General features: G+C 39.0%; 1 protein-coding gene across 1 annotated transcript in view; it reads left to right on the forward strand.

Annotated features, from left to right (window-relative positions):
- The first annotated feature begins 1,270 nt into the window (after window positions 1-1,270).
- The window catches only part of RAB26 (RAB26, member RAS oncogene family), a 95,563-nt gene continuing 82,543 nt past the window's right edge, over window positions 1,271-14,290 (forward strand). Inside the window, exons 1-2 of the mRNA XM_067473712.1 lie at window positions 1,271-1,650; window positions 6,179-6,289. Coding sequence (XP_067329813.1) covers window positions 1,438-1,650; window positions 6,179-6,289 — 324 coding nt within the window. The 5' untranslated portion in view covers window positions 1,271-1,437. The remainder of the gene's footprint in view (window positions 1,651-6,178; window positions 6,290-14,290) is intronic.

The following is a 14,290-nucleotide window of genomic DNA, read 5'->3' on the forward strand; positions in this document are numbered from 1 at the left end:
TTCCTTTTTCCTTTCCTTCCGTCTCTTTTCCTTCCTTCCTTGTTTTCTTTCCTTTTCTTCCTGCATGCCTTTTTTCTCTCCTTTCCCTCCTTCTTTCCCTCACCTCCTTTTTATTTCCTTTCCTGCCTTCCTCTTATCACGTTTTCCTTCTCCCTTGTTCCCTTTCTTCCCTTCTTTTTCCTACCTTCTTTCGTGCTTTCTTTTTCTTCTCTTCTCTTCCCTTGCCTTTCTTCCTCTCTCCCTTGTCTTTCCCTTCCCTTCTTTTCCTTTCTTCCCTTCTTCCCTGCTTTCTTTTCCTGCCCTCCTTCCTTTCCTTCTCTTTTCCTTCTTTCTCTCCTTTCCTTCCCCTCCTTTTCCTTTCCTGCGTTCCTCCTATCTCTTTTTCCTTCTCCATTGTTCCCTTTCCTTCCATCTTTTTCCTACCTTCTTTCTTGCCTTCTTTTTCTTCTCCTCCCTTGATTTTCTTCCTCCCTCTCTTGTGCTCTTTCCTTCCTTCCCTTCTTCCCTGTCTTCTCTTCCTGCCCTCCTTCCCTTCCTTCCTTCTCTTCTTCTTCTCTACTTCTTTTCCTTCCTTTCCTTCTTTCTTGCCTTCTTTTTCTCCTTTCCCTCCTCCTTTCCCTCCCCTTTTTTTCTTTCCTTTCCTGCCTTCCTCTTATCACTTTTCCTTCTCCCTTGTTCCCTTTCTTCCCTTCTTTTTCCTACCTTCTTTCTTGCTTTCTTTTTCTTCTCTTCCCTTGCTTTCTCCTTCCTCCCTTCTTTTCCTTCCTTTCCGTCTTTCTTGCCTTCTTTTTCTCCTTTCCTTCCCCTCCTTTTCCTTTCCTGCCTTCCTCTTATCTCTTTTTCCTTCTCCCTTGTTCCCTTTCCTTCTTTCTTTTTCCTAACTTCTTTCCTACCTTCTTTTTCTTCCCTCCTTCTTTTCTTTCTTTCCCTTCCTTCCCTGCCGTCTCTCCCTTCCCTCCTTCCTTCTCTTTCTCTTCTTTCCCTCTTTTTCCCCTTCCTTCCGTTCTTTCCTCCCTTCTTTTCCTTCCTTCCCTTCTTCCCTGCCTTCTCTCCCTTCCCTCCTTCCTTCTCTTTCTCTTTCTTCCCTCTCTTCTCTTCTCTTCTCTTCTCTTCTCTTCTCTTCTCTTCTCTTCTCTTCCATGTCTTCCTCCCTTCCCTCCTTTCGCCTTTTCCTCCCAAGGAGCGCCTGCCAACCTTGTCCCTGGTGCGCCCCTTGCGGCAGCGAGGCGCCACTGCACCCTGGCTTCTCCTCCTCGTCCTCCTCCTCCGGGGCGGGGCTGAGGAGCAAGAGGTTGTCTCTCTCTCTCCCTCCCTCTCGGTCTCTCTCTTTCTTTCTTTCTTTCTCTCTCTCTGGGTCGCGATGCCTCCGGGGGGTCCGGGGCCCTTGGGGGGCCACTGCACTTCCTCCTCCTCCTCCCAGTGATCCCCTGCCAAGCCATGTCCCGCAAGAAGAGCCCCAAAGGCAAGGGGTCCTCCTCCTCTTCCTCCTCCTCTTCTTCCTCTTCCGCAGCCCCTTCCTCTTCCCTGCCGGAGCCCCCAGGAGCCAAAGGGGCCCCTCCTGCTACAGCCCCACCAAAGCCCTCCAACGGGGGGCCCCTCGGCAGACCCTCCCTCAGCAACAGCGGGGAGTTCTATGACCTCGCCTTCAAGGTAGTCATTCAGTGGGGTTTGTTTATATTATTGGGGGGGGGGGGGAGTTAGCATTGCAACTGATGGATAGCAGACCATTGCAACCAGTGCAAGGCTGGTTCTCTGGGCATAAGCAGAGTGCCATAAAGCTCCTCTTTTTAATGGGGGGGGGGGGGAACTTATTGGGGGAAATTGCATTGCAACTGATAGATAATATAGACTGCAAACAAGGGGTCCTCTGAGCATAAACAGAGTGCCATAAGGCACCTCTTTTTAATAGGGGTGGGTACCTTATTGGGGGAAATTGTGCGAACCCAGCTATCATAGTATCACTGAAATTGCATTGCAACTGATGGATATCAGACCCTTGCTACCAGTGCAAGTCTTTGCATGCATATCTATCTATTGCAAACAAGGGGTCCTCTGGGCATAAGCAGAGTGCCATAAGGCTCCTCTTTATAATGGGGGGTACCGTATTGGGGGAATTGCATTACAACTGATGGATATCAGACCCCTTCAACCAGTGCAAGGCTTTGCATGCATGCATGCATATATGAAGCAATATATATATAGAGAGAGAGAGAGAAAAGAAGGGGTCCTCTGGGCATAAGCAGAGTTCCATTTTAATGGGGGGGGGTTACCTTATGGTGGGAAATTGCATTGCAACTGATGGATATATTGGAAACAGGAGGTTATCAGAGCATAAGTAAGAGAGCCATAGGGCTCTCTTTTTAACCTTTTTTGGGGAAATTGCATTGCAACCGATGGATTTCAGACCCCTGCAACCATCAAACAAGGGTCCTCTGGGCATAAGCAGAGTGCCTTTAAATGAGGGGCACCTTCTTGTGGGAAATTGCATTGCAAATTATGGGTATATTGCAAACAAGAGGTCCTCTGAGCGTAAGTAGAGTGCCATAGGACTGCCTTTTAAACCTTATTTGGGGAAAATTGCATTGCAATTGATGGGGGATATCAGACATCTGGAAGCAATGCAAGGCTTTGCGTGTGTGTGTGTGTGTGTGTGTATGTATGTATATATAGCAAACCAGTGCAAGTTTTTCCATACCTGCATGTATGCACATATAGATATATTGCATGCATACACACACACAGGGCATAAACAGAGTGCCATAGAACTCGCTTTTTAATGGGAGGGGATACCCCAAATCTTATTGAGGGAAATTGCATTGCAACTGATGGATATCAGACCCCTGTGACCAATCAAGGCTTTACATGCGTATGTATGTATGTATGTATGTGTGCACATACACACACACAAAAATAAGGTCCTCTGAGCATAAACAGAGTGCCATAGGACTCACTTTTAAATGGGGAGGGGGTTCTTAGGCTGAGTGTAAAATTTGGCTCTAGGATTCAAAAGCAGGTGTCTGGCATTAATTAATTATTAGCATCACAGTGGATCTTAAGGGGGGGGGGCATAAATAGAGGGCATGTTGTCTGCTCCCCAAATTAAGAATCTTGCCCCCCCCCATGACATTTCCCTCCAGCCTCCCCCAATTTTTATCATTATATGAACCAACAGGAAGGCATTGTTTGTGCGTCTGAATTGCGTCCCTAAAAGCAAGCACTGTGCTAAATTATAATATAATATAATATGATTTGCTCTATCTGTTATATTGGAGATTCTGTGTATGTATATACAGTAGATATTTATATTTATTAAGCTGGTTCTATCATATATAGATATATACATATATGATACAAATACATATCTACACATCTTAAGCTTGCTTTATCTGTTACATTGGAGGCTGTGTGACTATATGTGTGTGTATGAATAATGTATGTGTATGTGTATATATTATATGTGTTGTCTGTATATGTATGTGTGTGTATATATGTTCTCTGTTATATATATATATATAGAGAGAGAGAGAGAGCTTGCTCTATCTGTTATGACGGCTGTGTATACATAATTACACACACACACACACACACACACACACACACACACATATATATATAAATAAAGCTTGTTCCGTCTCTGCGTATGTATATATATTCATACATATAATATATATACATACATATGTATATCTACACATGCTATATATGTATATATATATAACATACACAATGCATATGTTTATATATACACACATATATAAAGCTTGTTTTTTGTGTTATGTTGTGGGTGGTGTGTGTATATATATATATGTATGGATAGAAGATGTGTGTGTGTATATATATATATATACATATATACACACATACATACATATTTATGTATGTATAAAGCTTGCTCTATCCATTAATTGGAGGCTGCGTGCATATATAGATATATAGATATACTGTATACATGTTTATATACATTAAGTTTGTTCTGCCTATTATGTTGGAAGCTGACTATATAAACTTATGAATGTCTATATAAAACTTGCTCTATCAACTTATATATAATGTATCTGTATTGATGGATGTAGACAGGCTATATATATATAGTGTGTATGCACCTATATATAGTGTATTTATATATTTATAGATTGATATAGATAGGCTGTGTGCGTATATAGTGTATATACTTATATTCAGTGTAACTATATTTATAGACATAAATGTGTATGTATTAAATGTGTGTATACTTATATGTAGGGTAACTTATATATTTATTGATAATAATAATAATAATAATAATACTTTTATATCCTTCCCTATCTCCCTGTAGTGACTAGATATAGATAGACTATTTTTGTATATATAATGTGTGTATACTTATATATAGTGTGTGAATATATATATATGTGTGTGTGTGTGTGTGTGGGTGTTTATTTATAGATAGATATAGACTATGTGTGTGTATATATATATAGTTTGTGTATACTTATATATAGTATATCTATAAATTTATAGTTATATGTATGTATATATACTTATATATAGTATAGCTATATATTTATGGGTAGATATAGACAGGCTATGTGTAGTGTAAGTATACTTATATACACTGTATCTATATATGTTTAGAAATATATACCTGGCTCTGTGTATATATACCTGTGTGTGTGTGTGTTTGTGTGTGTGTATATATATATATATATAGAGAGAGAGAGAGTATGTATGTGTATACTTATATGTAGTCTATAATAAACTATAAGATAATTCTGACAAATAAGGCATCAAATGCACAGCCGGCATCTGTTCATCCACAGTGGCATCTGCTCCGCAATGTATTGCCTCCCGAAATAAACACCAAATTTTGTTTTCGAGGAAAGCATTTGTTTGTTGTGATGGCAGATTATTTTTGTTTACAAGGAGTTTGGAAAGAAGTTTCCCATCATCACACTCTCTCAGCCTCAAAGGAGGGCAAAGGCAAATGGCCTGCTACTCTGCAGTCCTAGGTTTGGATCCCTGCTTGGCTATAGAAACCCATTGGGAGAGTCACACAATCTCAGCTTCAATGGGGCAGACCTCCTTTGAATGACTCGCATCATTTAGTGGCTTGAGCGTTGGATTCTGACTCTGTTCCTGTGTCTGGGAACCCCATTGGGACACACACCCTGCAACAACAACAACAACAACAATCATTGTTGTGTGTCAGGAGGGATCGGAGAGTGGCAGAATGTGAGTTGGTCTGGATGGCCCTCTGTGGGCATCTCTTCCAACTCTAGGATTTTATGTTGTTGTTGTTGTTGTTATTGAGTAGAAACTGGTGGCCATTTGTCAGGAAGGATTCGATGGGGAGCTTCTATTATTATTATTATTATTATTATTGAGTAGAGGCTGGCTGGCCATCTGCCGGGAAGGATGTGATGGGGACCTTCTATTATTATTTATATTACTACTACTACTACTACTACTACTACTACTACTACTGTAGAGTAGAGGCCGGCTGGCCATCCAGCAGAATTTGATTGGGAGCTTCTATTATTATTATTATTATTATTATTGCTATTATTACTATTACTATTTTTGAGTAGAGGCTGGCTGGCCATCTGGCAGGAAGGATTGTTGAGGACCTATAATAATAATAATAATAATAATAATAATAATAATAATAATAATAGTAATAATAATGAAAAACAACAAGATTAGTACACAGCAAACAAGATCACTATGCTAACTGTTGTATTGGATATTATTATTATGATTATTATTCTTGAGTAGAGGCTGGCTGGCCATCTTTCGGGAAGGATTTGATGGGGACCTTCTATTATTATTATTGAGTAGAGGCTAGCTGGTCATATGCTGGGAAGGATTTGATGGCGACCTTCTATTATTATTATTATTATTATTATTATTATTACTCTTGAGTAGAGGCCAACTGGTCATCTTCCAGGAACTTTCTATTATTTATATTGAGTAGGAGCTAGATGGCCATCTGTTGGGAAGGATCAGATGTGCCTTTCTTCATTGAATGGGGATGGGCAGGGTAGCCTTTGGGGGATCCTTACATTGGGCTGGATGGCCTACAACTCCAGTATATTATTATTGTTATTGTTAGTATTGAGTGGAGGCTGGCTGGCCCTCTATGGCTTGAATGGGTCACACTCTCTCAGCCCAGCAATTCTCTCTAATGCTTCTCCTGCAGGTGATGCTGGTGGGAGACTCCGGTGTTGGCAAAACCTGCCTCTTGGTTCGGTTCAAGGACGGTGCTTTCCTGGCTGGGAGCTTCATCTCCACCGTCGGGATCGACTTCCGGGTGAGGAAACATGGGCTTTGCAGTCGTTTTGAATCCACACTTGATGTCTATTGCATTTCGATGTCTGTGGTGGAGGAAACAGATGAAATCTAGGATGAAATGGTCCCCGTATAAAAGCCTTCACTTGAGTGGTGGGCAGTCATGTGTTTGTGGAGGACCCTGACAAGGGTCTTGGACATGTTCACAGTGCTCGCTATGACCTGTAATGTCATTGGAGGAAGGACTTTTGGTGGCTCCTCATTGGTGGGAATCATAGCTGTTTGTAGAAGTGGGAGCCTGTCTGTGAAAGTGGGCACTCCGGCCACATACGTATTTTCACTTTTATTATGGATATAGAAGATTATGGATTTTAAATTGCGTTATTTTTCTTAATGTTGTGAGCCGCTTTGGGTTTCAATCAAGAGATTAAAAAAATGGGATTTCAAAATAACTACAACAATAATTGAATACATTAATGCTATTGTTGAGTTGCTTCTTGGGATGAGAGGTGGAGCTTGCATGCTAGAAATACGTTTTTCGAAGCTTTCCTTTTTGGATATTGCATTGCATTTGCAATTTCTGTAATGAGACAGTTGAGAAAAGCATAACAACAACAACAACAACAGAATGTATTGACTCTATTGTTGAACTTTAGGGTGAGAGATGGCGCTTGCATGCTAGACATTTGTTTTTAAGAGCTTTCTTTCTGGGTTTTGCTCTGCATTTGCCATTTCTCTAATGAGACGGTTGAATGGAAATCATGTCGAAAGACTGGGAAGTAATGCATGCAACATTTGAGCCAATCTGCCTGTTGCAACATTTCCTCCATCCACATTGCCTGCAAAGGATGCATCTGCACTGCAGAACTAATGCAGTTTGATACCAATTTAGCTGCTGTGGCTCAAGGCTATGGAAAAATGGGAGTTGTAGTTTGCAGAGGCACCAGAAAAGGCCTTGCAAGGCTTTCAGTCTGGCCATTGAACTGGAGGACTTTGTATTTGCTAGAGAAGAGAGCACTTTCCTAGACATTTGTTGAAGGTTGACCACAGTGTTTGTTTTAAGAGAGAGGAAAGCTCATTTACATATTATTATTATTATTATTTTACTGACACAAAAACACAGCATGTCACAGCAAATGAGATATATATGCTGGATTTATTATCACAAAATCACAAGCTGAACACTTCCCAAGCATGTATTATTATTATTATTATTATTATTATTATTATATGTTTATTTTATTATTATCTATACTATTTTATGGGAGCTCCCAGTGGTGCAATGGGTTAAACCCTTGTGCTGGTAGGACTTGTTGACTGATAAGTCGGAGGTTTGAATCCGGGGAGAGCATGGATGAGCTCCCTCTGTCAGCTCCAGCTCCCCATGCAGACACATCCCACAAGGATGGTAAAACATCAAAACATTTGGGCATCCCCTGGGCCAATTCTCTCACACCAGAAGCTGATGGCCAATTCTCTCACACCAGAAGCGACTTGCAGTTCTCAAGTTGCTCCTGACACACACACACACACAAAATATGTACTACTTCTACTAATGTGTGTATGATCAGTGGAGGCTGATCATAGTGTCCCCTTTAGGAGAGAGAAAATATCGTATGCAAATAATAATAATAATAGTCATTGTTAGTATTATTTCTATTATATTTATTTTGTAATTTTATTTACTACTAATAATAATATGTTTATGATCTGTGCTTAGTGGAAGTTGACCATAGTGTCTCTTTCAAGAGAGAAAAAAATGGCATTATGCAAATAATAGTAATAATAATAGTTATTAATATTTTATTTATGTTATTTTTATAATTACTACTACTAATAATATGTATATGATCAGTGCTTGGTGGAGGTTGACCATATTGCTCTTTCAAGAGAGAGAAAAATGGCATTATGCAAATAATAATAGTAATAATAATAATAGTTGTTATTATTTTATTTATGTTATTATTTTATTTACTACTAATAATAATATGTATATGATCAGCACTTGGAGGATGACCATAGTATCTCTTTGAAAAGGGAAAATTTGCATATACATATAATAATAATAGTTTTAATTTTTATTTTATTAATTTTATTACTTTTAATAATAATATATACATTATTATAATATTATAATATATTTATTTTATTATTTTATATTTTAAATTTTATTTTATAAATTATATCATATTACACCCTTATGTTTGAGGATTCCCCCAAGGCAGGAAGAAGCCAGGCTTTGAAGCTGCAAGGCCATTTAGTGCTATTCACGTTGTCCATTTGCAACATTCACACTTGCCTCCAACAGACAAGAGTTCGTTTCCCCATCCTGGACATTATTCCACAGTTATAGAAACCTCACTTGCCTAGTTTCCAGCATTGACTGCACAGCCTCTGAGGATGCCTGCCATAGATGCAGGTGAAATGTCAGGAGAGAATCTTTCTGGAATATGGCCATTCAGCCCAGAAAACTCATAGCAACCCATTATTATTATTATTATTATTATTATTGTAGTAATATTGATGTACTGGATGACCGAGAGACATTCCTCTGTCAATTTGGGGGAAAAAATAGCACATTTTTTCTTTGCATTCTCTCCACTTTTGCATGGATTCTGCAATGTCCCTCCTTCACTCTTAAATGTAAAAGCCCTGCTGCCTGTTGCTCATCATCTGAAGACTGAGCCATAAATTAGCTCAATGCAACAGGTCTTGCTTTGCTCCGAAGAACAAACGGCACGACCTTGTCATTTCCCCGTCATTCTGGAGGTGAGCCGATGGTGCAGAGTGTTCTTTTCCGCTCAGGAACATGACATTTCCCATTCAGAACAGCTTCTGTTTTATGCTAAAGAAGAAAGGAGAGGAAGAAAAGGGTCCTGCCTTTTGGTTTTCCCTCCCAGTCTCTCTCCGGAGGACTCCTTCTTGGAGGATATTTTATTGTTTTATTTCAATCAATATTTAACATCTTATTTAATATTTAATATTTTACCCCTATGTTTGAGGATATTTTATGATTTTATTTAATATTTAATATATTTCAAAATTATGTATAAACATATATATAATATTTAATATTAAATTTAATATTAAATATATTATACTATATTTTACCATTATGTTTGAGGCTTATTTATTTAATATTTAATGTGTTATATTGTATTTTACCCTTATTAAATATCCATTATTTCATTTAATATTATAATATTTTACCCTTTTGTTATGTTTTATCCTTTTGTTGGAGGATATTCTACCATTTTATTTATTATGCTATTTAATATTTAATGTATTAAATTTTACCCTTATATTTGAGGATATTTTATTTAATCTTTAATATACTATATTTTAACCTCACGTATGAGGATATTTGTTTTATTTCATATTTTATATTTTATCTAATATTTAATATATTTTACCCTTATGTTTGAGGCCATGTAATATTTTATTTAATATTGATATATATTATATATGTATTATTTAATATTAAATATTTAATTTATTTAATATATTTTACCCTTATATTTGAGGATATTTTATTATTTAATATTTAATAGACCATATTTTATGTTATCTTTATTTTATGTTAGTACTTGCTTGGATACCCGGCGTTGCCTGGGTTATTATAAAAAGCCATTTTTTAATTTTACAAAATGCATATGGTTGTGGGTCAACTACAACTCACATTACGCCAGGTTAACCCCCTGAAATATCAGTGGGTAAAGTTTGTCATGTTGAGCAAGTTTGCTCTCTAGATGCATCATTGGTGGGGTTCATGTGGTCTCTGAATATAGGATGAACTACAACTCCCACCATGGTGGGTCAGTCCCCTGAAACCGCTTCAGTAGGTTCAGTTGGTCATGGGGGTTCTGTGTGCCAAGTTTGGTCCAGATCCGTGATGGGTGGTAAGAGCAGTGTCTCAGGATGTAGGTGAACTACAACTCCCAGAAAGAAGATCAGTTCCCCCCAAACCCCTCCAGTATGTTCAGTTGATCATGGTAGTTCTGTGTGTCAAATTTGATCCAGATCCAGCGTTGGTGGGGTTCACAGTTTCTTTGGTTGTAGGTGAACTACAACTCCCAAAAATCAAGGTCAATCTCTCCTAAACCCCTTCAGTATTCAAATTTGGGTGTATTGGGTATGTGTGCTAAGTGTGGTCCAGATCCATCGTCGTTTGGGTTCACAAAGCTCTCTGGATGTAAGTGAACTACAACTCCCCCAAATCTAGGTGAATTCCCCCCAGAGCCTTCCAGTATCTTTTGTTAGTGTCGTGAGGGTTCTGTGTGCCAAGTTAGTTGCAGTTCCATCGTTGGTGGGCTTCAGAGTGCTCATTGATTGCAGGTGAACTATACATCCCAGTACATAAAACTCTATAAATCAAGGTCAGTCCCCCCCCCCAACCCACAAAGTCCTCCAGTATGCTATGTTGGTTATGGGGGTTCTGTGTGCCAATTTTGGTGTAGATCCATTGTTGGTGGGGGTCACAGTGCTCTGTCTTGATGCAGGGTGAACTACAACTTCCATCATGTTGAGTCAGTCCCCGAACTGCATCCATTATGTTCAGTTGCTGATCAATTCCTCTATTTGCTGTGTGCCATAGAAAAGAATAGGAAAGGGTTGAGGGAGAGGCAGTGGGCGGGGTCATGCAAATTCTACACCAGTGGAGAGAGCTAGGAACACTAGGATGTCTCTGGTGGAGGAAATACATAAAATCTAGGATGAGATGATCCCCATGTGAAAGCCTCCACTTGGGTGATGGGAAGTATTATGTTTGTGGAGAGCATTGGCAGGGCTCTTGCTCATGTTCATGATACTCTCTATAACCTACAATGTCATTGGAAGGAGGGCCATTCGTAGGTCCTCATATTTGTGGGGGGGGGGGTCATATTTGTTTGTGGAAGTGGGAGCCTGTCTGTGAAAGTGGGCACCCCAGTCACATACACATATTTTCACTTTTATTATGGGTGTGTGTGTGTGTGTGTGTGTGTGTATATGTATGTGTATATATATATATATATATATATATATATATATATATATATATACACACACATACACACAGGGTGAGATCAAAGCCTTTTTCCAATGCCGAAGACATTGCTCGGCATGGTGCAGGATTATTATTATTATTATTTCCTCCTTGCTTGCAATGCTTTGTTTGCAGAACCTTGAAGGTGCATGAAGGGCGCAATCAATGCATGCTCAGGAGAACTTTTGCAGAACTATACATTTGTTATAGTTTCAATTGTGTATTGTGGCAGCGTTCAGCCTGCCTCAGGTTGCATGCATCCCCTGCACTGTGTGAATTGATGCAGTTTGATACCACTTTCATTGCAGGGGCTCAATGCTATGGGAAGAGGGCTGGTCTCTCTTACAACTGCCATTCTTCCATCTCATTGAGTTGAAGAAAGTGACATCAAAGTGCATTGAGTCTAAATGTAGACGCTCCCTTTGTCTTAGCAGGGAAGGGTTAATGTCTTAAGTAAATCATTAATAAGGCTTTCTTTAAAAAATCATATTCCGCTGTATTAATTTTGGAAAATTTTTCTTTTTTTCCCTGGATGTCAACCCAATTAGCCCATTTCAGGATGTGTTTAACTTAGTGGCTTGTTTAATTAATATCTTGATCGTCGATGCGTTCAGTCGCTTGCATTAAGGAATTAATTCTGTGGGGTCCCTTTTGTGGGCCGATTCCCCAACTTAATCCGTTGCCTAATTGATCTTAATGGTGGAGTGTCTGTTCTTTGCGGCAGAGAAAAGAGCGAGGAAAGTGACCCATAAGTGGATTCAGCACTATTTCACATTCTTTTTAAAAATTGCCTGTTTTTCATTGTCATAAATAGATTATTAGATATCTGTGCATCTTGCATCGGGGATTTATGGATGGATGGATAGATAGATTATTTTATTGATGGGTGGATGGATGAATAGAGAAATACATGCATGGATTGATAAATGGGGAGAGCTGGATAGATAGATGCATAGGTGGAGATATATATTGAGAGAGAGACAGAGAGAGAGGGATGGATGGATGGAGGGATGGATAGATAGATGGAATTATGGATGGATGGAGAGATATCTAGAGATAGATGCATGGATGGATTTATGAATGGATGGATTGATAGCTATAATCATGAATGGATGAATTTATAGATTTATGAATTGATGGATAGATTCATGGATTCATTGATTTATGAATGGACTAGCCGTCCCCTGCCACATGTTGCTGTGGTCCAGTCTGGTGATCTGAAAAAGTAATGAGAAAGTGTTGGTTTCTAATATATGTAATTTCTTTATGCGTGTGGGTAAACAGTATTTCTTGCTGTTCCTTTGTCAGTGTTTATGTGGAGACTGTCTGGTTTGCCTACTCTGGAACACGCAATATATCATTGTCCTTCTTTAGGGGTCCCTTTCAAATCTATGATACTATATCTGCGTGTGTGAATCATATATATCTATGGCTGGATAGCTCTTTGTCAAGAGGGCTTTGATTAAATTTTCTTGTCCAGGTGAAGGGAGTTGGACCGGATGGCTTTAAGTATTTTCTGTTGGTCATGGGGGCTCTGTGTGGGAAGTTTGGCCCATTTCTGTCGTTTGTGGGTTTCAGAATGCTCTTTAATTGTTTGAGTACACAGTGCTCTCTGGATGTAGATGAACTACAAGTCCCAAACTCAAGGTCAATGCCCACCAAACCCTTCCAATGTGTTCTGTTGGTCATGGAAGTCCTGTATGCCATGTTTGGTTCAATTCCATCATTGGTGGAGTTCAGAATGCTCTTTGATTGTAAGTGAACTATAAATCCCAGCAACTACAAATCCCAAATGTCAAGGTCTATTTCCTCCAAACTCCATCTGTGTTCATATTTGGGCATATGGAATATTTGTGTCAAGTTTAGTCCAGATCCATCATTGTTTGAGTCCACAGTGCTCTCTGGATGTAGTTGAACTACAACTCCCAAACTCAAGGTCAATGCCCACCAAACCCTTCCAGTGTGTTCTGTTGGTCATGGAAGTCCTGTATGCCATGTTTGGTTGAATTCCATCATTGGTGGAGTTCAGAATGCTCTTTGATTGTAGGTGAACTATAAATCCCAGCAACTACAACTCCCAAATGTCAAGGTCTATTTCCCTTAAACTCCATCTATGTTCATATTTGGGCATATGGAATATCCGTGCCAAGTTTGGTCCAGATCCATCATTGTTTGAGTCCACAGTGCTCTCTGGGTGTGGGTGAACTATAATTCCCAAACTCAAGGTCAATGTCCACCAAACCTTTCCAGTTTTTTCTGTTGGTCATGGGAGCCCTGTGTGCTAAGTTTGGCCCAATTCCATCATTGGTGGAGTTCAGAATGCTCTTTGATTGTAGGTAAACTATAAATCCCAGCAACAACAATTCCCAAATGACAAAATCAATTTTTTTGAGTGGAGGACATAAATTGGACTGTTAGGTGTCTCGTGTCCAAATTTGGTGTCAATTCCCCCAGTGGTTTTTAAGTTCTGATGGTAGCACGAACTAACATTACATTTTTATTTATATATAGATTGATGAATTTGTAGATGGATGCATGCATGGATTTATGGAAGGATAGACAGATGGACAGATAGATGCATGGATGGAGATATATATATATAGAGGGGGGGTGGATGGATAGATAGATTTATGCATGATAGATAAATGGATGGATGAATACTGAGAGGGAAAGAGATGGATGAATGGTTAGGTGGATAGATAGAGAAATAGATATATGGATGGAGATATATATAGAGATGGGGAAGAGAAAGAGATGAATAGATTGATGGATGAATTGATAGATGGAATTATGCATAGATTTATTGATGGATGGGTGGATAGATGGAGAGAGAGGTGCATGGATGGATGAATTTATGAATGGATTAATATATGGATTTAGGGACAGATAGATGCATACATGGATGGACTTATAGATTTATGAATGTATAGATAGATGTATGGATTCCTTGATTTATGAATGGGTGGATGAATGTGTTGATTAATGCATGCATCGTTTATG

The sequence above is a fragment of the Anolis sagrei genome, chromosome X, assembly GCF_037176765.1.
Source record: "Anolis sagrei isolate rAnoSag1 chromosome X, rAnoSag1.mat, whole genome shotgun sequence".
Classification (NCBI taxonomy): Eukaryota; Metazoa; Chordata; class Lepidosauria; order Squamata; family Dactyloidae; genus Anolis; species Anolis sagrei.